This window comes from Podarcis melisellensis, assembly GCF_964234715.1.
Source record: "Podarcis melisellensis genome assembly, chromosome: 12".
NCBI lineage: Eukaryota > Metazoa > Chordata > Lepidosauria > Squamata > Lacertidae > Podarcis > Podarcis melisellensis.
The window spans coordinates 15,586,023-15,610,812 of record NC_138544.1 but is presented as its reverse complement, the minus strand read 5'-3'; the positions used below and the strand labels follow the sequence as shown (position 1 = coordinate 15,610,812).

At 46.0% G+C, this 24,790-nt stretch overlaps 1 protein-coding gene across 2 annotated transcripts in view; it reads left to right on the top strand.

Annotated features, from left to right (window-relative positions):
- The window catches only part of SH3BP5 (SH3 domain binding protein 5), a 50,291-nt gene extending 25,945 nt beyond the window's left edge, over nucleotides 1–24,346 (top strand). For both annotated transcript variants that reach the window (XM_081883001.1, XM_081883002.1), the window contains 6 exons: nucleotides 11,343–11,507; nucleotides 13,077–13,207; nucleotides 16,540–16,582; nucleotides 17,894–18,113; nucleotides 20,210–20,467; nucleotides 22,710–24,346. In XM_081883001.1, coding sequence (XP_081739127.1) covers nucleotides 11,343–11,507; nucleotides 13,077–13,207; nucleotides 16,540–16,582; nucleotides 17,894–18,113; nucleotides 20,210–20,467; nucleotides 22,710–22,885 — 993 coding nt within the window. In that variant the 3' untranslated portion in view covers nucleotides 22,886–24,346. The remainder of the gene's footprint in view (nucleotides 1–11,342; nucleotides 11,508–13,076; nucleotides 13,208–16,539; nucleotides 16,583–17,893; nucleotides 18,114–20,209; nucleotides 20,468–22,709) is intronic.
- The last annotated feature ends 444 nt before the right edge of the window (nucleotides 24,347–24,790 follow it).

Below are 24,790 nucleotides of genomic sequence, written 5' to 3'. Positions count from 1 at the left end.
CTATAACACATTGCAGTAGTCTAACCTTGAAGTTACCAGAGCTTAGACAACAGTAGTAAGGCTATCCCTGTCCAGATAGGGGCGTAGCTGGGCAACCAGCTGAAGCTGATGGAAGGCACTCCGGGCCACTGAGGCCACCTGAGCCTTGAGTGACAGCAAAGGATCTAGGAGTACCCTCAAGCTACGAACCTGCTCCTTCAGAGGAAGTGTAGCCCACCAAGAGCAGGCAATCTCTTACCCATCCCGTCTAGGGAACCACCCACTAACAGAGCCTCAGTCTTATCTAGTTTGAGCTTCATTTTGTTGGCTCTCATCCAGGCCATTACTGAGGCAAGACACTATAAATGCAGTTTCTCGCATTGTTGCATATATATATATATATACACACACACATCATATTTTTCCGTGTATAAGACGCCTCCACGTATAAGACGACCCCTAATTTTTTTTACCCTAAATTAAGAAATTAAGTTGTTTAGCCTTTTTGGAGAGTGGGGGAGGTCACTTCCACCAATCGCTCACCTGCCTGCCCGCCACTGCCGATCGCTTGCCACAGCTACTGCCGATCGCACACCTCGCCGCAGCCGCCACCACCAGCCCACCCGCCCACTTGCCGCAGCCCCCAATCGCCTGCTCGCCTTGCCACAGCTGCCAATCGCCTGCCCAGTTGCCGCAGCCAATCACCAACAGCCCTTGCCACAGCCACCAATCACCCGCCCATTCACCGCTGCCAATCTCCTGCTTGCTGCTGCCATTAATCGCACGTCCCCCCCCCTGCATTCACTATTGATGTACAGTGGTACCTCTGGATGCGAACGGGATCCGTTCCGGAGCCGCGTTCACATCCTGAAGCGAATGCAACCCGCATTTGCGCGGGTTGCGATTTGCTGCTTCCGCACATGCGCGTGACGTCATTTTGAGTGTCTGCGCATGCGCGAGCGGCAAAACCTGGAAGTAACGCGCTCCATTACTTCCGGGTTGCCGTGGAGCGTAACCTGAAAACGCTTAGCCTGAAGCACATTTAACCCGAGGTATGACACCCAATTTTTGCCTTTTCTTTTTGCAAAAAGCCTCGCCTTATATACGGAAAAATACGGTATAAAGTCTGGGAGGTGTCTCTGCAGCTCTTGCCAATGTGAGATAGAACCAGGCTTGTTTCTTCAGTCTCCTGCTGCTGCTGATTCTAACGTCGGTTGTGATGCAGAGCCCCCTGGAAGCTAGCAGTGCCTCCATCTTGACCCTTTCGCTCCCATGACCCCGTGTGATTTATTAGCCCCTTAGGGCCTGCACTTCATTGCGGCCTTTCACTTCCGAGATCACTTCATTTTCGTTGAGAAACATCATTAAATCTTCGGTGCCCTTTGCTTTCACCATCTTGAGCAAACTGCGGGAGCGTGACATCAAGCTTGCACAACAGAGCTTGCTTTGATACTGGGTATCTGCTCCAACGGGACATTGTGATGATTCAGTAATATATACTTATATATAATGAAAAAGGAACAGAAAGTTAGGAGCAAGCGTGTTAGTTTGATTAGTTGGAAAAATTTCAGCTCACGTTGCTTGATGTTGTACGGACATGTGTGATTGCTTATGATCCAAGTGAATATTCTGAGCGAATGTATTGAATTTGGACCTTCCCAAAAACGAGGAGGATTGGCAATGAAAAACGCAGAGTTAGCGGGTCTAACGAGTAAAATAAAAGAAGATCAAGTATATAAAGAGGAATGGATTTTTGTGTGTGGAGTATTTGGAAATCAACTGTAAACATGTGAAAACGTTAGTAGGATTGAGGTAAATTCAACAGTATAACACATAACAAAGGAATAATAAAGGAATAAGGGAGTTAAATGGATATACAGTGGTGCCCCGCAAGACGAACGCCTCGCAAGACGAAAAACCCGCTAGACGAAAGGGTTTTCCGTTTTGGAGGCGCTTCGCAAAACGAATTTCCCTATGGGGTTGCTTCGCAAGACGAAAAAAACTTGCATCCCCCCGCAGGTTTTTTCCGCTTTTTCTGCCCTTTTCTTAAGCCGCTAAGCCGCTTATCAGCTGTTCCGCTGATAAGCCGCTTAACAGCTGATCCCTGGAAGCCGCTTGACAGCTGTAGCGCTAATCCGCTAAGCTGTCAATGGGCTTGCTTCGCAAGACGAAAAAACCGCTAGATGAAGAGAATCGCAGAACGAATTCTTTTCGTCTGGCGAGGCACCACTGTATAACAGTATGCGGGATGGGAGGGAAGGAACCAGGGAAGGGGAAGCCGTGAATGATTGGTTTATTTTAAAGAAAGATATGAATGCGGAAGTGTTTATTTTAATGTGAACGTGGTTTTGAAAAATGTAACACTGAAAATATATATATATATATATATGAATGAGAGAGAATATGAGAGAATTTGGAAAACTAGTTGATTGATCTATGGACTAAAGCACTGATTAAAAGCAAACTTGGAGAGGCCGGGGCTTGAACCTGGGACCTTGTGCATGGAAGGCATGCGCTCGACCACTGAGCCGCAGCTAATAAAGTTCTAGATTGATTTTACATGGAAGTGTAGGCTGGATGTCACTTGGAGGCCAGGACTGATGCAGGCCTGAGACGTCTGACAAAACCAGGCCGTTTGCCTTGTTTTTGAAACTGTATCCGCCTAGGGAGACTGTTTGGGTGACTGGGTTTAATTGGATTTATGCACAGTGTTGAATTCTAGGAAGAATGGAAGCATGGCCTGCTTTTAAAAAGCTGCTGGAGGAAGCGAAATGATTTCCTGTCCCCCAAACTCTGGAACCAGAGAAGTGGTGTTGCTTTTCTAAGGCAGGATGTTGCCTTGGTATGGTAAAGGAAATATTTCACACCAGCCACCGGAGTGATTTGTAGAGTTGCCAAAGCACGACTTCGCTCATTAGGTTTCCCCCCTGAGCAGCCAGTTATGATTTTTAATTTTTTTATTTCAGCCTCTGACAGGTTTGCTATCGTAGGCTGTGAGCTGTTCTGCATAAGCCGCTCGCTGCTAGGGGTGAAAATGATCATACTGTTGCTCTCTGGCTGTTAAAAAAAACCACACTGCCCTAAACAGGCTTTTGCCCAGCCCTAAACAGGTTTACTCTGCAGTAAGGGCCACAGTTTGACTTCCTGGCAAGCAGATTGCAACATGTGGGAACTGTCCTGCACGTTTGCTGCACAATATAACTTTGAAATTCTGGTTTTTCCAAATGCAAACATCCACATAGTAAAGGTGCGTGGAGGCTGGTTGCCCTTGGCATTTAGTGGTTCCAAGTGGTAATACACCTGGCGGAGCGGGGCCCCCAGATTGGGGCCAGGCAGGGGTGTGGGGCCTTCGGGTTGTTGTTTTTTAATAAAAAAAATGTCTCTTTAAGTTTAGCGACTATGCGCCATGTGGCTGCCATGTCCCATGCAGCTTTTAATGCCTTCTGTTTCTTCGGCCAATCCCCATCCCGTCTTGTGCTTATTAGACTATACCTCTTTTTTTAAAGTTCTAGTCCCCAGGATAACTTTCATTTTGACCCTGTGCCCAAGATAAAAAGGACCCCTGACCATTAGGTCCAGTCGTGACCGACTCTGGGGTTGCGGCGCTCATCTTGCTTTACTGGCCGAGGGAGCGTGTTACAGCTTCCGGGTCATGTGGCCAGCATGGCTAAGCCGCTTCTGGTGAACTAGAGCAGCGCACAGAAACACTGTTTACCTTCCCGCCGGAGCGGTACCTATTGATCTACTTGCACTTTGATGTGCTTTCGAACTGCTAGGTGGGCAGGAGCAGGGACCAAGCAATGGGAGCTCACCCTGTTGCGGGGATTCGAACTGCCGACCTTCTGATCGGCAAGTCCTAGGCTCTGTGGTTTAACCCACAGTGCCACCCGCGTCCCTCACTGTGTCCAAGATAGGGCTGGGCAATTACCTGGTTTTCAACATCACGATATATCATCAGCTGAACATTGTGATATACTGATTTATCATGATGTCTGAAATAAAGATGCAACTTTGTAGAGGCGAACGGTAGGGCTGCATGTTTTGAAATAAGGATGGAGTTGGTTTTCAATTTTGTGATGCATCACCAGCTAAATATTGCTAGGTTTTTCCTACATTGTGAATTTTGCATAGTGCGCACGCACACACATTATGATTCACAATATATTGCCAGGTCAAAAACTATGAAATCACAATATGGACTTGAAACCGGTTTTGAACGCTACATCGCCCAGCCATCGCCCAAGAATCCAGCTATATAACGGTCTGATTCCTGGGCTCTGAATCCTGTTTTCCATATCCCTCATTCATCTTTGAAGAGCCTGCTTTTTCCTCATGCTTGTGATAGGATTCCCAAATGTGAATAGAACAAGGGAGGAATAGAACAAGGGAGGCGTTCCTAGTGCGTTCCGACACTTCTTTTTCTAGAAAAATAGCACTGGGTGGACCTTTAAGCCTGACACAGTCTCTGTGCATCTGCCAGTAATGCTAAGCACATAACATATTCCTGCTTTTTTGCAGTGTGTGTGTTGAGAGAGTAAAAGATAATTTAACACAAATATTTCTTTTTTGTGGGCAAGGGAGAGTCCAAATGCCTATTTCTGCAGATGGGGTCATGTTGATAAGTCCGAGTTTTGCCACAGAAATGATTAATGTGCGCTGTGTCGTCTGCTGGAACTTAAAATATTCCTTCCCGGCCTGTGGCTTTAAAGCGGATAGCCTTTGCCTGCTGTCAGTTGTGATAAGGCTTGCATAAGTAACCTATGAACTCTTGTTTGTGGGAAAGGCTGCCTTGGGCAATTTCAGCTTGAATGCTGCTCTGGTGTGGCTGTTTGGTTTGGACAAGTTAGGCTTCCGCTATTCTGTTGTGACAGAGTGGCAGGGCTTTAAAAATTGTTTAATTTTTTGAAAGAGCTTTAAGTGTTTTGAGATGAATAGTATTATAGTGCATTTTCCAAAAGACTCATTGCTTCTGGGGCTCTTAGGATACTTTTCATGTAAAGGGAGATCACAATTTATGTGACAGTTGCATTTGCAGTGGTTGCGTACAAAGGCAGTCAGAACAATCCCTGGAACCATCCCCTCCACATCCAAGATCTTGTAAGATCGGGGCCATCTTGGAGCCTGTGGGATCTCTTGACTGCCCTGCAAGATCTTGCAAGAACCTCTATGGCAGTGTTTCCCACCACTGGTGGGCAACCCCCTTACCCGCTTGTGATTGGCCAAGCAGATAGCCAGCCACTCAGGATTTTTATTTTATTTTAAAGATTCTTTTCTTCACTTCTCACTTCCCTCTGTGGCCCCCTAGCCTTGTGCTGTGGCCTCCCATTTACATGATTTTCACCTGTGGCCCCTTTGGAATATCCTGGGGGGCCCCAATTGGGAAACACTGCTCTAGAGCACTGTAAGCAAGGGTCTCCTGTTTCCTATCTGTTTTTTTTTTGGTGGTGATCCACATAAAGCTGTGATCTCATCATCATTATAAAACAAATATCACCATCCTGCCCATCTGACTGGGTTGTCCCAGTCACTCTGGGTGGCTTCCAACAGAATATAAAGAACACATGATGCACCCGACATTCCAATTTTATCCTGACTTGTTTTTAAGAGGTGATTTAATTATTGTTTGATTTGTATCAGTGTTTATATTTGATGTTAGCCGCCCTCGGCCGGGGAGGGCGGGATACAAATAAACGTTGTTGTTGTTATTGTTGTTGTTATTATTATTATTATTATTACTTCTACTACTACTACTTCCAGATACAGCTCTTCTGCTTAGCTGCTTAAGGAAGCTGGAGAGGCCAGCCAGATGGAGACATCAGTTGCCAACCTGGCAACCAGAGCTCTCTGTGTGGTTGTGATTGGACCCTGCCCCAGTCACAAAACGCGCCTGGCTAATTTCGAACACTGGTTCAGTGACACATTTGATACCATAGAGAGATGGTTAAGGCTTTCTGAATTCTGATTTACTGCCTTGGGGATGGGGTTCCTTCTCTTGGCTTCCTTTGTCACTTACTGTATTTTTGCTCTATAAGACGCACCCAACCATAAGAGGCACCAGGTTTTAGAGGAGGAGAACAAGAAAAAAAAATATTCTCTCCGTCTCTGCGCAGCACCCCTTCAGCAAAGCGGCAGGAGAAGCGGAGCCCCTTCCATTTCTCCTCCCGCTTCGCTGAAGGGGCGCTGCGCAGAAAGGGAATGCTGCGCCAGCACCTCTCCAGCGAAGCGAAGCAAGGAGAGCGAGAGGGATCGGTGCACACCAATCCCTCTTGCTCTCCTGGCTTCAGTGAAAGCTGCGCAGCCTGCATTCGTTCCATAAGACTCACACACATTTCCCCTTACTTTTTAGGAGGGGGGAAGTGCGTCTTATAGAGCGAAAAATACGGTATATGTTGAAATAGTTTCTGCGGAAGTGCCACAAAGATTTCTTGGGAAGTTGCTGGTTTGAGAGTCCTCGATGCCAGCTTTGAGGATGATGGAAGGAACGAGCTTGCTACTTTTTTGGGTGTGGGGCATGACTTGTGTTTTGCATCCCGGTACAATGACTGAACCGTATCTTGCTTGAACCGTAATAGGGAGAGGGAGAGAAAGGCTTCTTATAAAGTCGTCCTTTGTTGGGCTGTTGCTTGTGGTCTTTGTGTGCGCGAATAATGGAAGTTCTCTTTGTGATCTCAAGTGATTCCACACACACGGACACACACACACGCGCCTCCTGGAACTGTTTTAGGATCACATTTCTAATTGTTTTTCTTTGAGGAAAGGGTGGCAGAAGAAAGGAAAGCAGGTTTCCGCATGTGGACCACCCACACTAGAATGGCATTGGCCTCAATGTCTTCTGTACAGTTCTCCTTAAAAATGACCTTGGTTGTTCTGGGCCAAAGCACAAACTGTGGGTTCATTTTGAATTTATGAAAATGATTTCAGAAATCATTTTACGTTGTTATCCAGTAGAACTCATGAGTCCTTTGGCTTACCTGGGGTCAGACCAGTGTGAGAAACACGGGTGGAAAAGCTAGGAGCCAAATGGTTTCTGGGACTTGGGTTGTGGGTGCCAAAACAGAATGTCTAGTCGCCCCCAGTGGGGCGTTCAGCAACACTTTTTATTTATTATTTTGATAAGCATGAATTAATAAGCAATTCACATAAGCGACACATTGCTAACATCACATTTTTAGCAGAAATTGTTAATACATGTTTAGTTTGGCGTTTACAATAAAAATATCGGCACCATACATCAGTTTTCAAGGCGCAGGTTACAGCAACAGCCAAGGCGACATTTTTCCACCTTCGCCGCATCAAGCAGTTGGTCCCTTACCTTTCCCGCCCCGACCTGGCCACAGTGATCCATGCGACGGTCTCCTCCAGGCTTGACTACTGTAATTCGCTCTACGCGGGGCTGCCCTTGAAACTGTCTCAGAAACTCCAGCAGGTGCAGAATGCTGCAGCGAGGCTCCTCACATGGTCTCTGCCATGGGAGCATATTCACCCAGTGCTTTTCTAGATGCACTGGCTCCTGGTGGATTCCAGGGTCAGAGTTAAGGTCTGGTTTTGACCTTTAAAGCCCTTCACGGCCTAGGAACCGCCTCTCCCGGTTAGCCCCACGGAGAGCCTCAAGGTCCGTAAATAGCAACACCCTAGAGGTCCCAGGACCTAAGGAAGTTAGATTAGCCTCAACCAGAGCCAGGGCCTTTTCAACACTGGCTCCAGCCTGGTGGAACGCTCTGCCTCATGAGATCAGGGCCCTGCCGGATCTGATTTCTTTCCGCAGGGCCTGTAAGACAGAGTTATTCCACCTGGCCTTTGGCTCGGAGTCAATTTGATTCCCTCCCTCTCTTTCTTTTTCCTTTCTCCTCCTGGGATGAGACTGCGTTTTAATGTTGTATTTTAATCTTGTTTTTAATCTTGTGTTCATTCAACTTGTTTTTATTATTGCTTGTTAGCCTCCTTGAGCCCAGCCTTGGCTGGGGAGGGCGGGGTATAAATGAAATTATTTGTTGTTGTTGTTGTTATTTGTTGTTTTGTTGTTGTTAATTATTGTTTGTTGTTGTTATTATTAAAATGCTCTATTCTTTACATACTCTTAACATATTGTCTGTCCTGAACGTATACTTCAAGGCTTCAAAGCACATACATTTCAGTAATCCTTGAGTGTCAGCCAGATGGGATAAAATGGCGCCCAAACTTTTTGAGGTGCTGGCAAACGGAGAATCCTTAGGCGCAAAATGCGCCTGGCGCCCTGCTAATTTCAAACCTTGGGTCAGACTCCTGTTTTATTGCTGGGCCCTATATTTGGTACAGGTCAGGCGTTTTTTAAACATGACATTAATACCCCACCTTTCCTCCACGAAGCTCAAGGATTATATTCTTGATTCTCCACCTCCTGCTCTTATAACATACCAGGTATGTTAGACTGAGACCTCTGAGTGGCCTGAGTTCATTCAGTGAGCTGTGTGGGATTTAGATCCTGGTTTCCCAAGTCTTCATTCAGCGCTCTAACCACTATGTCACACTCCCTGGCTGTGCCACTCTTAGTTCCTTGAACAGTAACATTCTCGAAAGATTTCACAAAAAGAAGAAAACTCCTGTCGTAAAGTAGGCCATCAGAACTCGATGCTGCAGGAAATAAATAGTTCATGCTGTGTGCGCTGGGAGTTTTGCCGGAGCATCTCAAACGACAACATGAAAAAGCACTTAGAGAAGACAACTTTGAATGGTTGTGTCGTGTAATATATTTTAAAGACAGAGGTGAAAACAGGACTTTTCAGTACCTGGACAGCTTCTCCTTCTCCTTTGGCAATCACTCATAGACGAGTAAGATTGTCTTCCATAAACAGGGTTTTAAAAGTGAGTCCGTAAGTGACTGTGGAGGCCAATTCTGGATCCACACGTCCTTCCACAGTGGGGACATAGGTTTTCGGGTGGGAGCTGATCACGGGGAGGATTTGCCAAGCATGTCTTCATCTTAGCATAATTCTCCTGGCGATTGGGCAGGCGATTGGCGGCTGCGGCAAGTGGGCAGCTAGGCTGTTGGTGGCAGCGAATGGGCAGATAATTGGCGGCTGCGGCGGGGTATGCGATTGGCAGTGGCTGTGGCAAGCGATTGGCAGTGGCAGGCAGGTGGGTGAGCGATTGGTGGAAGTGACCACACCCCAAAAAAGCTAAACAACTTAATTTCTTAATTTCTGGTTAAAAGAATAGGGGTCATATTACACATGGGGGCGTCTTATACACGGAAAAATATGGTAAATTCAAATGGCCTGGCTTTTACTTATAAAGTAGGATAACCAACACTGCGTAGGTTGGCAAGTCCCACCACCTATGACAAACCAGCTCATAAGTGCACAACCAATGGCTGTTTAAGGATTTTACAATGATAATCATTCCAGACTGGGCTGGTGGGCTGTTTAAATATGTTATGTAGCCAAAGGCATTTGGGAGGAGTAACATACATTTATTCCTTGCAAGCAAGCAGCTGGCAGGGAAGCTTAGAAACGCCAAGGCTGCGTTAAGCTGATGCAAGCTGGCCTGTTCAGCTGGAGCTCTTTAGCAGTGAATCTGCCTGATATTTTATTTGCTAAATAATGCGCAGCTTTTCTAAATGTTTTCTAATGCCTCTGACTTCTGCCAGCGCTTAACGATCTCGGGGTAAAGCGCCAAAAGCCATCCGAATGCAGAAAAGAGGTTTAGAAAAGTATTTGTGAATTTTAACAAGGGGAGGAAAAAGGAATTAAAATGAAGAAAGGAGGAGAGAGAAGAAGAAAAAAATTCCTTTCCCTCATCATGTACAGATTAGGGCTGAGTGATAAATTGATACATCGTCAAAAAACAGTTTGAAGTCCATATCATGATATTGGTTTCATAATTTTTTAACCTGCCAATATATTGCAAATCACGATGTGTGTGTGCTATGCAAAATTCATGGTGCAAGAAAAACAGCGAAGCCAGCCAATACCTCTACAGAGGCCCATCCTTATTTTAGACATTGCATATAACAGTATATCACAATGTTTAGTGGGTGACATACCGCAAGGTTGAAAACCAGATATTGCCCAGCCCTAAAATACTAAGAAGGGACGCAGGTGGCGCTGTGGTTTAAACCAATGAGCCTCTTAGGCTTGCCGATCAGAAGGTCGGCGGTTCGAATCCCTGCGACGGGGTGAGCTCCCGTTGCTCGGTTCCTGCTCCTGCCAACCTAGCAGTTTGAAAGCACGTCAGAGTGCAAGTAGATAAATAGGTACCGCTCCAGCGGGAAGGTAAACGGTGTTTCTGTGTGCTGCTCTGGTTCGCCAGAAGTGGCAAGTCATGCTGGCCACATGACCTGGAAAAACAGTCTGCGGACAGGTAAATCAAATTAGAAGTTGCCCACTAATGGCATTTAAGGAGACCATTCATTGGAGGGCAAGCTGAAATCAAAAACAAGATGGGGAATCATTAGGCAAAACTGAAACCCGGCAATTATCCATTTCTTCCCCCACGCCCACCCCCGCCGCACAAACTGGCACACAACTTTGGCACTGGTTTGGAATCAATCGGGCAAGGTTAGGTTTGGGGGGCATTAAATCGTGACCCTGATTTGATTTGTCAATTACTCAGTTTGGGAGGCAGCACAAAAGCAGGGTTTGCGGCACAAAAAGGCTCAAATCTTGCACAAAACTTTGGTATCAGGTTTTTTTTGGGGGGGGCACCTGAAATTTCAGGATCACAGGTTAATTGAGCTCCAGAAATGAATGTTTCTCTCCATAAGGTTCCATGCGTCGGTGGAGGGTCAAAACCACATTTGATTGTCTTGTTGTTGTTTAGTCGTGTCCGACTCTTTGTGACCCCATGGACCAGAGCACGCCAGGCACTCCTGTCTTCCACTGCCTCCCACAGTTTGGTCAAACTCATGCTGGTAGCTTCAAGAACACTGTCCAACCATCTCGTCCTCTGTCGTCCCCTTCTCCTTGTGCCCTCCATCTTTCCCAACATCAGGGTCATTTCCAGGGAGTCTTCTCTTCTCATGAGGTGGCCAAAGTACTGGAGCCTCAGCTTCAGGATCTGTCCTTCCAGTGAGCACTCAGGGCTGATTTCCTTCAGAATGGATGCGTTTGATCTTCTTGCAGTCCATGGGACTCTCAAGAGTCTCCTCCAGCACCAGAATTCAAAAGCATCACTTCTTTGGCGATCGGCCTTCTTTACGGTCTAGCTCTCACTTCCATACATCACTACTAGGAAAACCATAGCTTTAACTATACAGATCTTTGTTGGCAAGGGGATGTCTTAACAAAGTCAATGAAAGGATACCGTTTTGTATCTGATCTTCCCTTCTTTTGTACGTGTTGAAATCCGTTTGTGCTAAATCCCTGCCTCTCTCTCACACATTTTAGGCACAGTTGGAAGCTCAGAAAGCAACCCAGGATTTTCAGAGAGCTACGGAGGTCCTCCGAGCTGCGAAAGAGACCATTTCCCTTGCTGAGCAGAGGCTGCTGGAAGATGACAAGCGTCAGTTTGATTCTGCCTGGCAGGAGATGCTCAACCACGCCACTCAGAGGGTAAGATCTGTTGCTGGCATGCCTCGGAAAAGCTGTTCCATTCCTGTGCCTCTGCTGCCTTGGAGAACGGGGAAGCTAAAAATTATTGGATACTTTGGGCAGGCAGATGGAGTTGATCACTGTGCAGAATGTTGGGTGGCGTGCATTTTGCAGCTGGCTCTTGCAAGCAGGGAAGAAGACACACAAATCATTTGCACTGTTGCATTTTCCAGCTTCTACTACGAAGTGGGATGAGTCTTGCTGTGAGTGTAGGTCAGAACGTTGTGTAGCTAAAGAAACTGAGCCAACAAAAAAGAAATGGCAAGACAAACTGTTAGAGTATATTGAACTGGCTAGATTAACAGGCAATTAGAGATCACACTAGGGGACTCGGGTGGCGCTGTGGGTTAAACCACAGAGCCTAGGACTTGCCGATCAGAAGGTCGGCGGTTCGAATCACCGCCACAGGGTGAGCTTCCCATGACTTGCCTGCCATAGAACTGAGAATTGAGTGCTGTGTATCTGAAAACCTGTCATCCTGTGAAGGGCAGGAGAATCGTCTTCGTCTGACTTTCAGGCCTGGAATTCAAAATTTGGGATATCTGGAGGGGTGTGTGGATGGGTGTAGCATTTGCTTTGTTGTTGCTGCTTTAAATCACTGTATGGTTTAAAAAGGGACGCGGGTGGCACTGTGGGTTAAACCACAGAGCCTAGGACTTGCCGATCAGAAGGTCGGCGGTTCGAATCCCCGCCACGGGGTGAGCTCCCGTTGTTCGGTCCCTGCTCCTGCCAACCTAGCAGTTCAAAAGCACATCAAAAGTGCAAGTAGATAGGCGTTTCCGTGCGCTGCTCTGGTTTGCCAGAAGCGGCTTAGTCATGCTGGCCACATGACCCGGAAGCTGTATGCCGGCTCCCTCGGCCAGTAAAGTGAGATAAGCGCCCCAACCCCAGAGTCGGCCACGACTGGACCTAATGGTCAGGGGTCCCTTTACCTTTTAAGTGCCATAACAAGTGCTCAGAAGCGGAACTGTTGTCTCTTTATGACCCTCATCCATTTGTTTCCATACTGAAAATTTAGTCAGATGGCCAATAATATGTTCCTAATATTTATACATATTCTCGCTCGCTCATATGTGTAAGGTACCTGCCTATAACCACCTTCACATACTAAAGAATTCTTGCTAAGCCTTTACAGCAGGGGTCGGCAACCCAAGGTATGTGGGCCACAAACGGCCCACGGGGGTCGTTTTACTGACCCACGAGCCGCCCACCTGGCAAGTCCCTGCACGCTGTGCTAAACTGACACAAGGCGGCACGGGGACTCGCCAAGCGGCACCAGAAATCGCGCATGCGCAGGTGCTGGAAACTGCGTCTGTGAATATGCAGTGAACTGGCCCAGGCAAGGTGAGCCTTGCCGACCCCTGATTTACAGCTTCCATTTGCAGATCTTGGTGGCAATTGCTACCCTTGGTATCCTTGACTGAGAACATGCAGAAACAGTGTCCTTTGAAAAACATACCCGAGCTATGCATCGTAACAGGCCTGCAGCTGCTTCAACTCAAAACTGCTGTTTCTCCCCCCTCTGTCCAGGTCATGGAAGCAGAGCAGACAAAAACCCGAAGTGAGCTGGTGCACAAGGAGACGGCTGCCAAATACAACGCAGCCATGGGCAGGATGAAACAGCTGGAGAAGAAGCTCAAAAGGACCATAAATAAATCCAAGTACGTGAACATGTTTGCAGTGCGTCCACTGGGCCAATTTTGCATGTGCATGGATTGACGTTTGTCTGCACAGGCTCTAGGACAGGGTTTCCCAGTCTTGGGTCTCCAGCTGTTTTGGGACTACAATTCCCATCCTTCCTGACCACTGGTCCTCCTCCTTAAGGATCATTGGAGTTGTAGTCCAGCAACAGCTGGAGACCCAAGTTTGGGAAACTGTGCTCTCTGGGGTGATGTGAAACTCCTAGGTTTTTGATTTAGGGCAGCTCTTTTCAAGAGCAGGTTGTTGTTTTTTGATAATTTTTATTGATTTTAACATATAAATTATAAAATGTACCACAAAACCTATCACTTATACAATCTTTTTAGACTTCCATCAGCACCTCTGATGATCCACCATTTTATCTACTTCTTATACATTTCTTAACTTTATATTGCCTTTAAATCTCTTAACAAATTATCCTTCCCCTTATCCATTTTTGCAATACTTCCAACAATACTCCTCACAAAACTTCTTGCAAACCTACAAACGTCGTCTGATCTTCACAAATACTTTTCAAATAGTCCATAAATTTACTCCAGTCTTCTGTGAATTTCTGGTCCCGCCAGTTTCGACTTCTTCCTGTTAGTTTGTCTAGTTCTGCATAGTCCATTAATTTCATCCTCCATTCTTCAATTGTCAGCAATTCTTCTTGCTTCCATTTTTGGGCCAATAATATTCTTGTTGCTTTTCAAGAGCAGTGTTAGGGGATGGTCCACAGAGACCCCAAACATGCACTCGGCCCTAGATTTCCAACCTCTTATCTCTACTCCCCCCCCCTTACTTCTTATATTTTGACAAAGTAATAATCATACATAAGAATAAAAATGTGCAGCCACCACCAAGACCATTCCATTGTAACTATCCAACCTCCCAAAATTTCAACACCTCTTGCGATGGTTTGACCCCTTTCTGTTTTAACAGTACAAATTCTACAAACACCCGCCATATTTCCTTAAAATCATTCCTCCTGCATGTTCCATGACACCCATTAATTTATCATCAATAGCTGTATCCCACACCTCTTTATACCATTCTTCCATTTTATATTCTGCTTGCCCCTTCCACTTCCTAGCTATCATAATTCGTGCAGCTATCAATAAATTTGTGAGCAAGTCCTTCCAAGCCTGTGATTTCTGTTAGCTCCTTAAACACCCTTTGCCCCCCCAAAAATTGTACATATTTACACCCCCACCACATGTGAACATATTTCCTGGTTTCCTGACATCCCCTCCAACATAACACCAACTATTCCTTGTTTATTTGATTTCATCTGACTGGTGCTAAATACCATCTCCAAACTTAATTTATAATAATTTCTCCCCACCTCTGAAACTTTTTGTTTTGCTTTCCCTCTGAAACCTGGCCAAAATTTGCATGTCTACATATAAAAAGAAGCACCTGCACATTTTATGTGTGTTGTGGGTCTGTGCCTTGAGCCTAGCAACGCCCCAGGCTCTTTTTATATCTGCAAACCCTCACTTGGGCGTTTCAGTTATCAAGTGTCCAACACACATCTGTACCGCAAGGCAGGACCATGCGACCTAGGCAAATAAGATATGCAGGTTTGAAGCAAGTGTGTCTTAATGGCGAATACCGTATATACTCAAGTATAAGCATTTTTTATGCTGAAAAAGCCCCCCTCGGCTTATACTCGAGTGAAGCGTGCGGCAGTGTCCTTTCAAATGATTTCTCATGAACAACCTCCACAGAACTTTGAAGAGAAGCTTTTCATTTTCCATGCCTCTTAAAATGGCAAAATGGATTTTGGAAGTACAGTGGCACCTCGGGTTAAGTACTTAATTTGTTCCGGAGGTCTGTACTTAACCTGAAACTGTTCTTAACCTGAAGCACCACTTTAGCTAATGGGGCCTCCCGCTGCGCCGCTGGAGCATGATTTCTGTTCTCATCCTGAAGCAAAGTTCTTAACCCGAGGTAATATTTCTGGGTTAGCGGAGTCTGTAAGCTGAAGCATATGTAACCTGAAGCGTATGTAACCCGAGGTACCACTGTATCAGGCAACAGGTCCCTCAGCAGTTAATTGATAACAAAATGCAGTAGCCGTCTAGGGACTGGCTCCTATGTGGGCTGCGGAACACCTCATAATTAGCTCATTTTCACTGCCTACACCAGGCTGTGTGCATGTCTCTTCTTTCTTAATGTTCTTTCAATCTGCGAATGAGACAGAATCCAAGGTTTTTCCCCCTAATAGTAAAAGAGGCTGGATTCACGGAAGAAACAAGGCAGCAACTTCTCTTTGTGTAGAAACTGTACCAGACGTTGTTTCAGACTGCAGACCTTGCTTTTCCGTTTTTAAACCTGTTTTCACTTGACTGTGTAGCTCCTCGCCAGCACAACTTGTTACATAATCCTTGCCTAATTTACCAGTAGCCGCTGCGTTTCCCACCCTAGGCTTATACTCGAGTGAATAAGTTTTCCCAGTTTTTTTGTGGTAAAATTAGGTGCCTCGGCTTATATTCAGGTCGGCTTATACTCAAGTATATACAGTAAATGTTATTCTAGAGGAGGGACTGCAGATTGGCTCTCAATAATCCAGGTAAGCAAGCCAGTCCTATTAGACCTCATATACTTCCTCTCGGTATATGATGGTGTGTCAAAGCAAGTGTAATCCCACCCTTTCCGGTGCTTTGTCCTGTCCTTTTCCTGTCCCTCATCCCAGTATTTCTCAAACTTGTTGGACTACAACTCCCATCATCCCTATTTAGCAGAACCAGTAGTCAGGGATGATGGGAGTTGTGGTCCAACAACAGCTGGGGGGCCCAAATTTGCGAAACACTGCACTCATCCCCCCAAAAATATGACCGTCTGGAGAAAGCAGGTTTGTTGTGCAAGTCCAATCACCTATAGTTTTGCTACCCGAATTTGCCAATATGCGATGGAACCGGATTTTTTCCCCAGCTAGAACTCACCAAAACTCAGTTCTGGCCCCTCTCAGGTGGACACCATTGCCATTATAAGAGAACAAGGGAGGTGTTCCTGGTGAATTCCAGCACCTCTTTTTCTAGAAAAAGAGCACTGGCTGGAACCCTACCACAAAATAGCAACTGTTTTGTAGAACTGACTGGGAATTCAGGAGCTGTCCCCATTGCGTGTGGACACCAAGCACAGGGGCTGGAGCCAGTCTTCCCACCCAAGCGTTGATTGCTTCTAGAACATTCTCCGCAAAGCCTTGCACAAGCGTGGAGCTGAGATCTTTCTCCATCCTTCTCTGTGGATTGTTCTACCAAGAATGATAAAATCCATTCTCTCCTCCCTCTCTGTGTTCTCCTTACAGGCCTTACTTCGAACTCAAGGCAAAGTATTATGTACAATTAGAGGTATGTATCAAATACATCTTCCAGGAGTGACTGGCAATCTGTCGCAGATCTGTTGCAAATCACGACTGCAGTTGCTGCGTTTCAGTGAAAAAAACTTGTCTGTATCTTTAATCATGTCCTATCGTAGGGATAATAATAATAATGATAACAACAATAATAATCTTGTTTGGATTTAACTACAAAGATGATGGTTGGGAAACGTCATGCAAAATCAGGGGCCCTATTCAGGCTTTCAAAACCCTTGTATAATTTAAAACTCTAAATGGGGGGAGAGAAGTTGTAGCATCTGATTTATTGATTGATTTTACTTACACAGTGGTATCTCAGTTTACGAACTTAATCCGTTCCGGAAGTCTGTTCTTAAACCAAAACCGTTCTTAAACCGAGGTGCCCTTTCCCTAATGAGGCCTCCCGCTGCCGGTGCGCCTCCTACCGTTCAGATTCCGTTCTTAAACTGAGGTAAAGTTCGCAAACCGGGACACTACTTCCGGTTTTGTGGAGACCGTAAACCGAATTGTTCGTAAACAGGACTGTTCTTAAACCGAGGTACCACTGTATGCGCCCAAAGCGGCTTACCAGCAAACATTTGAAATATCTTCGCGGTGGCAGTTGCAGAAGAGGGTTCTACAATTCCATTCCTATATGCCGGGTTGATGGTGTTGGAATACAGTTCCCATCAGGATCAGCTGCCATGGTCTGGGTTGGGGGTTAATGGGAGTTGGAGTCCACCAATCAGGAGGGCCACAGGTTCCCCATCACTGGAGTGGATGAAGTTCTTTAGCTGGACTTTAATCTTCTTCTTTGGCGATCACTCATAGCCGAGTAAGATGGTCTTCCATAAGCACAGTTTTAACAGTGGGTTCGTAAGTGACTGTGGAGGCCAATTCTGGATCCACACGTCCTTCCACAGTGGGGACATAGTTTTCTGGGCAGGAGTTGATCATGGTCAGGGTTTGCCAAGTGTCCCTTCCTTGTAGCATGTTTTCCCCTTGCGTCCTGAGTTTGAGCGTCTTCAAAGCCCATGACACCTTTGGTAATCCTGATCTCCAATTGGAGCGCTCGCAGGCCAGCGTTTCCCAGTTGTCAGTGTTCATACTACATTTTTAAAGATTTGCCTTGAGAGAGTCTTTCAACCTCTTTTGTTGACCACCAGCATTACGCTTTCCATATTTAAGTTTGGAATAGGGTAGTTGCTTTGGAAGACGATTAAGAGGCATCCGAAGAACATGACCAGTCTGACGAAGTTGATGTTGAAGAATCATCGCTTCAATATTTCTGCACTTAACATGTCTCTTCCACTTGTTTCATTAGCAATTGAAGAAGACCGTAGACGATCTGCAAGCAAAGTTGGCGTTGGCCAAAGGCGAATACAAGACAGCTTTGAAAAACTTGGAGATGATCTCCGACGAGATCCATGAAAGGCGGCGAGCCTCATCCATGGGTCCCAGGGGATGTGGCGTGGGGGCTGAAGGCAACAACACGTCGGCAGAAAACCTTTCCGGGTGCAAATTAGAGCCGGATAATATCTCCAGTAAGTAGAAGGAAATAGCTGTAGAGTTTGCTCCCTGTCAAAGACAACTATTCCACAATGACCTTGTGGCGCTTTGTGCAATTTGGTTCTATCCACTGGCTCGGTGTGGACATTGGGGTAAACCATGGTTTAGCACGATAAGAACAAGCTTCACTGACTCTAAGGTTTGCTTGCTTCGTCCTCCTCCGGTGTGGCTGCAAGGAGTTTGGGAGCTTCCTCTTCCAGTTTGGATTAACTGCAGCTTGTTGTGTCATCCAAACACTACAAATTGTGATTGTTTGTTTGAAACAAGCCGGCTTCAGACCATGGGTTATGAAGCTGCCCTGTTCAAGCCAGCCATAGCTAACCTTAACCATAGTTTAGTGTGCAGATGACACACTAAAATGTGGTTTGTGGAAACTGGAAGAAAAAGCTTCTGAATTCTTCCTTACCACCATGACAGAGAAGAGGGGAAGCAGGAGGTATGAGTACTGCAGCAGCAACTAAATTATGGTTTAGCCTAATACACAAATGTGGCCGTGGAGAGCTAGTGTGGTGTTGGGATTAAGAGTGTCAGACCAGGATAAGGGAAACCTGGGTTCAAATCCCCACCCAGCTGTTACCCTCTTTTTGCAGCTTAATTTACCTCTCAGGCTTGTTGTGAAGATAAAAGACGGGATAAACGTGTAATAAAGAAAAACAAAATATATGCGAGCTAGATGTTGTTGCATTCAAACTCCATAAGTTCTCTGCCTCAAAAACTTTTATGAAGCACAGAACAACACATTGCGGTCTGAGAAGATTGTACCCCGGGATACAACATAGGGTTTCTTCTCTGGGACAGAGATTGAAACAACATTGAATACTGAACACTCGGGAAGGTCATTAATTAATTGCGAAATTCTGAACTTCTTGCAAAAGCTTGGAAACATTGATTGCCTTGTCTCTGAAACTTTAATCAGTCAGTTTTTGTACCGTTCTGTGGACCTTGGGGCCAGTAGAGATTCTTATAGCAAGCTTGAAGCTGTCTCTCTATGTGTGATTTGTGTTCATAAATGATTCGATTTTAAGCACCAATTTTTGTAAGAAATAACAAATAATGTTGCAACACTCATTTGAAGGGTTCTGGTTTGGTGTTTTCTTTTTTTAATTGTGTTAGCTTTTCTCTACTTTGGCTGTGATTCTTGCTTACGCTGAATTTCCGTTATCCCTTTAACCATGTAAAAAAAATATATTGTATTAGTCAGTTAAAAATCCTTGCCTGAAATACAGTTTGAGCCTAGGCCAGCGGTTCATCCACCCTGACCAGGCGACCTCAGAGCACCTTCTCTTGCTATGTTTTGTATTGGAGAGTTACTAGAAGACAAAATACATACTTGTGGCAGAACAGTGTTGTTTGTAGGTCACCACAGCAACTAAACACAGCACGGAAAGCTCTGTAGCGTTGACCCTGAAGGACCCACATCTGTTAAAGCCAGCCGCTTTCCCTTTTAAAATAATGGAAATGGCAACTGGGAAGGGATTGAACCTGCTGTGTTCAGATGAATCACCGACTTGTCTTGGGATATGAACTATTGTTCCCACCCAAACTCGTATTTATCGTTAATAAATAATATTCCCCATTGTGAAGCCTGTGGCTTGCCTCCCGCAGTTTGGTCAAACTCATGCTGGTAGCTTTGAGGACACTATCCAACCATCTCGTCCTCCGTCGTCCCCTTCTCCTTGTGCCCTCCATCTTTCCCAACATCAGGGTTTTTCCAGGGAGTCTTCTCTTCTCGTGAGGTGGCCAAAGTATTGGAGCCTCAGCTTCAGGATCTGTCCTTCCAGTGAGCACTCCGGGCTGATTTACTTAAGAATGGATAGTTTTGATCTTCTTGCAGTCCACGGGACTCTTAAGAGTCTCCTCCAGCACCATATTTCAAAAGCATCAATTCTTCGGCGATTAGCCTTGACTGGGTAGACTTCAGAAAACCAGCGTCCGTGTACTGTTTGTAACTATTGCCCTTGAGAGGACAGGGCCATAAACAAGAGGTGCAGGCAGATGGAGGACTTGGAAGAGAAATCCTCCTTCTAATCAGATTTTGCTCTCTGACTTCTTTTGCTCTCTGATTTTGCAGTGGCTTCGGAAGTATTTGAGGACGACACCTGCAACAGCCTTGTGTCCGAAGACGACTCTGAGACCCAGTCCGTATCCAGTTTCAGCTCTGGCCCGACAAGCCCTTTTGAGACGCCATCTCAGTTTCTCCCCGTGGCACGGCCTAGGAGCCTGGATCTCTCCAGCCCCATCTCGCTGTCTGAATTTGGCATCTTTCCTCTACTAGGACCTCGCAGTGAATGCAGCGGGGCTTCCTCTCCTGAATGTGAAATTGAAAGGGGTAAGCTGGACCAGGCTAGGGATTATTAGGAAAGGGATCAACAGGCTTGAAGGTCTGGGGGGGTGGGTTTGTTCATTTCTCCCCATCTTTCCCCCCTGCAAATGGAGCATGTGTAACCAAGTGCATCTATGAGACATTCAAAGCTGGGACGCGGGTGGCGCTGTGGGTTAAACCACAGAGCCTAGGACTTGCCGATCAGAAGGTCGGTGGTTCGAATCCCCACAACGGGGTGAGCTCCCATTGCTCAGTCCCTGCTCCTGCCAACCTAGCAGTTCGAAAGCACGTCAAAGTGCAAGTAGATAAATAGGTACCGCTCCGGCAGGAAGGTAAACGGCGCTGCTCTGGTTCACCAGAAGCAGCTTAGTCATGCTGGCCACATGACCCGGAAGCTGTATGCTGGCTCCCTCAGCCAATAAAGCGAGATGAGCGCCGCAACCCCAGAGTCAGCCCTTTACCTTTACCTTTAAGCATCTTCTAACCCACATAAATAGGGTGGGACCAAAGCCCAGCCTTCATCTGCCCTTAAAATTTCTAATAATACTTTTATAATTTATACCCTACCCATCTGGCTGGTATTCTCAAAGCTCTCACCCTTCAGCTTTCTGGCTGTCGTGCTGCAAAGTACATCATGCTTAGCCAGGAACAAGTTTAATCTGTAACTTTCACCCTTCCCTACACTTGAAGTGTGCAATCATTCTGCGAATGATTCCTGCTTCCTGAAGCAGGAAGTTCATGCCAGGCTGAAGGAAAATTCCAGAGTTTCCAGTTCCAAAGGTGACAGACCAGTCTTGCACAGCGAGGGGTTTCTGATGAGCGTAGAGCATTTTTCACCCAAAGACGATAGTGCTTGTATCTTAAAATACCGTATTTTTCGCCCCATAGGGCGCACCTAGTTTTTTTGGGGGGAATAAAGAAAAAAATTATTCCCCCCCCCCAACAGGCTGCTCTCCGCAAGCCATGGGAAGGCTCCCGCGGCTTGCGCAGAGCTACCCGAAGCCCAGGGTGCGAATGCTCAGCGCGCCCCAGGCTTTGGGATGCAGGCAGCTCTCCGCAAGCCGTGGGAGCCCGGTGGGAACTCCTGCGGGCTCCCAAGGCTTGTGGATAGCTTCCTGAAGCCTGGAGAGCGAGAGGGGTCAGTGCGCACTGACCCCTCTTGCTCTCCAGGCTTCAGCGAAAGCCTACATTCGCCCCATAGGACACACACACATTTCCTCTTCATTTTTGGAGGGGAAAAAGTGCGTCCTATAGGGTGAAAAATACGTTAAGTCACCAAAAATCGGCAGCAAAGAGTCAAAGCTAACAGCTGTAAATCAAGCTCATGGGATGGTGGTTGACGGGTTTATTGTTGCTTGAAGAAATGGAAAGGAATACCAATGTGTTTTTTTAAAAACAGAAAACAAAATGTGTGCTACCAGTCCTAGGGGAGAATAGTGCGAGAGATGTAGGAGACTGTGGGTATTACGACTCAATCTTACAGCTGTGTAGCTGTGTATGTGTGTGTGTGTACACACACACACACACACACACACACACACACACACACACTCTCTCTATAGAGACCATGCTGTTGCTTTCAGAGAACCTTCAGCTAAAAGGTTAACAGTATTATGTTATAATAAGGTAAAGGGAACCCTGACCATTAGGTCCAGTCGTGGCCGACTCTGGGGTTGGAGCGCTCATCCCGCTTTATTGGCCGAGGGAGCCGGCGTACAGCTTCCAGTTCATGTGGCCAGCATGACTAAGCCGCTTCTGGCAAACCAGAGCAGCGCACGGAAAGGCCGTTTACCTTCCCGCCGGAGCGGTACCTATTTATCTACTTGCACTTTGACGTGCTTTCGAATTGCTAGGTGGGCAGGAGCAGGGACTGAGCAACGGGAGCTCACCCCGTCGCAGGGATTCGAACCGCCGACCTTCTGATCGGCAAGTCCTAGGCTCTGTGGCTTAACCCACAGCGCCACCCGCGTCCCCTATCCTTTGAGCAGACCCACTCAAATTAATGGAGATGACTAAATGAAGACCATTAATTTAAGTGGATCGACTTGTGAGTAGAATGTAGGTGGGTACAACCCTTATTCCCCAGCATCTCGAGGTAGGGGTTGGAGATCCATGGCCAATCAGCATAGACAGTACTGAGCCAGCTGGACCAATGGTCTGACTCGATACAAGGCATCTTCCTAGGTTCTGTAAAACCCACCTCGTTCCATGATTCACGCTGCTGAACCTTTCCATCTCGTCTTCGCAGGGGACAGAGCAGAAGGGGCAGAGAACAAGGCGCTTGACAAAGCAAACAAGAACCGGAACAGCAACTCCTCTTCTAGTGGCCCTACGTTGGACAACCGGATGAAGCAGCTGTCCCTCCAGTGCCTGAAAGTCAAAGATGGGATCTGCGCAGACAGAAAAGTAGTACAGATCAGCTGAGGTTGACGTCCCCTCGGAGCGAAGGAGGAAGCTATCGATTAATTTATACAAACTTCTCTTCTGCCTGCCAGAAGAACCTTGTGCCAATAACTATTTAATACATGCCAAATCTTTTAAGCATTTACTCTGTAGGAAACTGCACTGAGAGTTCCATCGGCGTTGAGGGCTGAGGCATGCGTTTCGGCATTTTTATTTTACAAATGCAAGCAAAATCTTTCGCCGTGACGGAAACCGGTCACAAACATCCGCTGTGCTTGTCGGACTTCGCAGCCTTTGCAAGACACTCTGGTAGCAGTTTTGGCAGGAGCAATAACTAGTTGCGTTCCGCTTATGGAGTTCTGTGCCAGTCGGGAAACGGAAGACCGAAGCAAACTTTTAGGAGGAGCAGCCAGTGTCCATTTTGTAGGCAATGCCCGTTTTTTGAGCCGAGCTGCTGTTTGGACCAGCGGCCTAGCCTTCTACTTTAAACATTTATATTTATATTTTGGATTATAAAATGATACTGTTGCATGTGACCCGAGTCTAGAAACCTTCCCTGAGTCTCTAGACCTCATATACGATTAAAAAGTATACCTCAAGGGTAACATAAATATGTTGTTAATATTGATGCACAGGCCCTTTCTTAGTGTACCATTTTCCGGAGAGGATGTCCCAATTATTACGGATCCAGTAAGAAAAATGAAATGTACATCGGAGCTGTTACAGACGACTTTCTCTGGCATGGCTGGTGTCCGTTGCTAGGTAGGAGCAGGAAAATATTATTTTTACACCTTGGGCCTACCAAGATGGAAGGGGGAGTTGTCCTGCATGAACAGATGGTCTATTTGCCAGTTAGGGGTTTAAGGGGGTGAGTGAGTACTTCTAAATATCGCTGTAGGTAGTCATGTTATAGGGTTTGTAGAGTAATTAAAGAACTTATAAATTTAGCATCCCTCGAGGGAAAAGAAGTCGAGTGAGATTGGGAAGGGTGTCAAAGCATGTTCAGCGACAGCTGTTACGCAGTAGAGATGTCGGGTAGTTAAGCTAATAAGAGGTAGTTAAAATCATAGGACTTTTCTTTTGGTAGTTAGCATTTCTGAAACTGACATATGCCATTGCTAATAAAACTTACTCGTTTCCTTGGCTGCTCAGTCCTCAGATTTTCTGTTCCTTAGCTTAGTTCTGTTGTGGTTTTTTTGTCCCCAACTACAGTTTCGTGTAGCTATTCTGAAAACAAATGTACAGTATATATATACCCTTCGCACTACAGTGAATGTTCCTTTCACTCTTCAGTTTTATTTTCGTGTGCAGTATGGTTCTGTTGAAAGTGCTTAAAATTCTTTTAGGGAAGCCTTTACAAATTTGTTCCCCTCAATATACAGACAACTTCCATTTGTGCGTTTGGCTTATGTTTCGACTGAGGAAATGAACTCTGCGAGTGCCAAATGGAACGGTCAATAATAAAGCGAAAACTAAACAGTTGTCGTGTGTGTTTTCTTTTTTTTCTCTGATGCACGGCAAGATTCAAGCTTGGAAGTCAGAGCGAAGGGGTACAATTGTTCGTCCCATTTGTGGCACAGTGATAAATAGTAAAAAGAAAACCACCAAAAGCTCTGGATTTAATATTATTGTGTGCACCGTAGACTCTTCCCTTGAGCACCCAAGTTGCAGGATTAAAAAGCATTTCAGCCATTTAAAAATAAATATATATCCCAGACAGTCCCCTGTCCTCAGGCTCACTATGTTAAAGAGACATGACACAAAAGGAAAAGCGGTTAGGAGGGAGGAAATAAAAAACCAGCTCAGCCACAAATGCTTCATCACACAAATGCTGTCAGTGGAAAAAAGGGACAAGTGCGATGCTGTAGGATTCTGTCCTGGGCCCGTCACTGTTCCAACATCTAAAAAATGACTTGGATGAAGGAA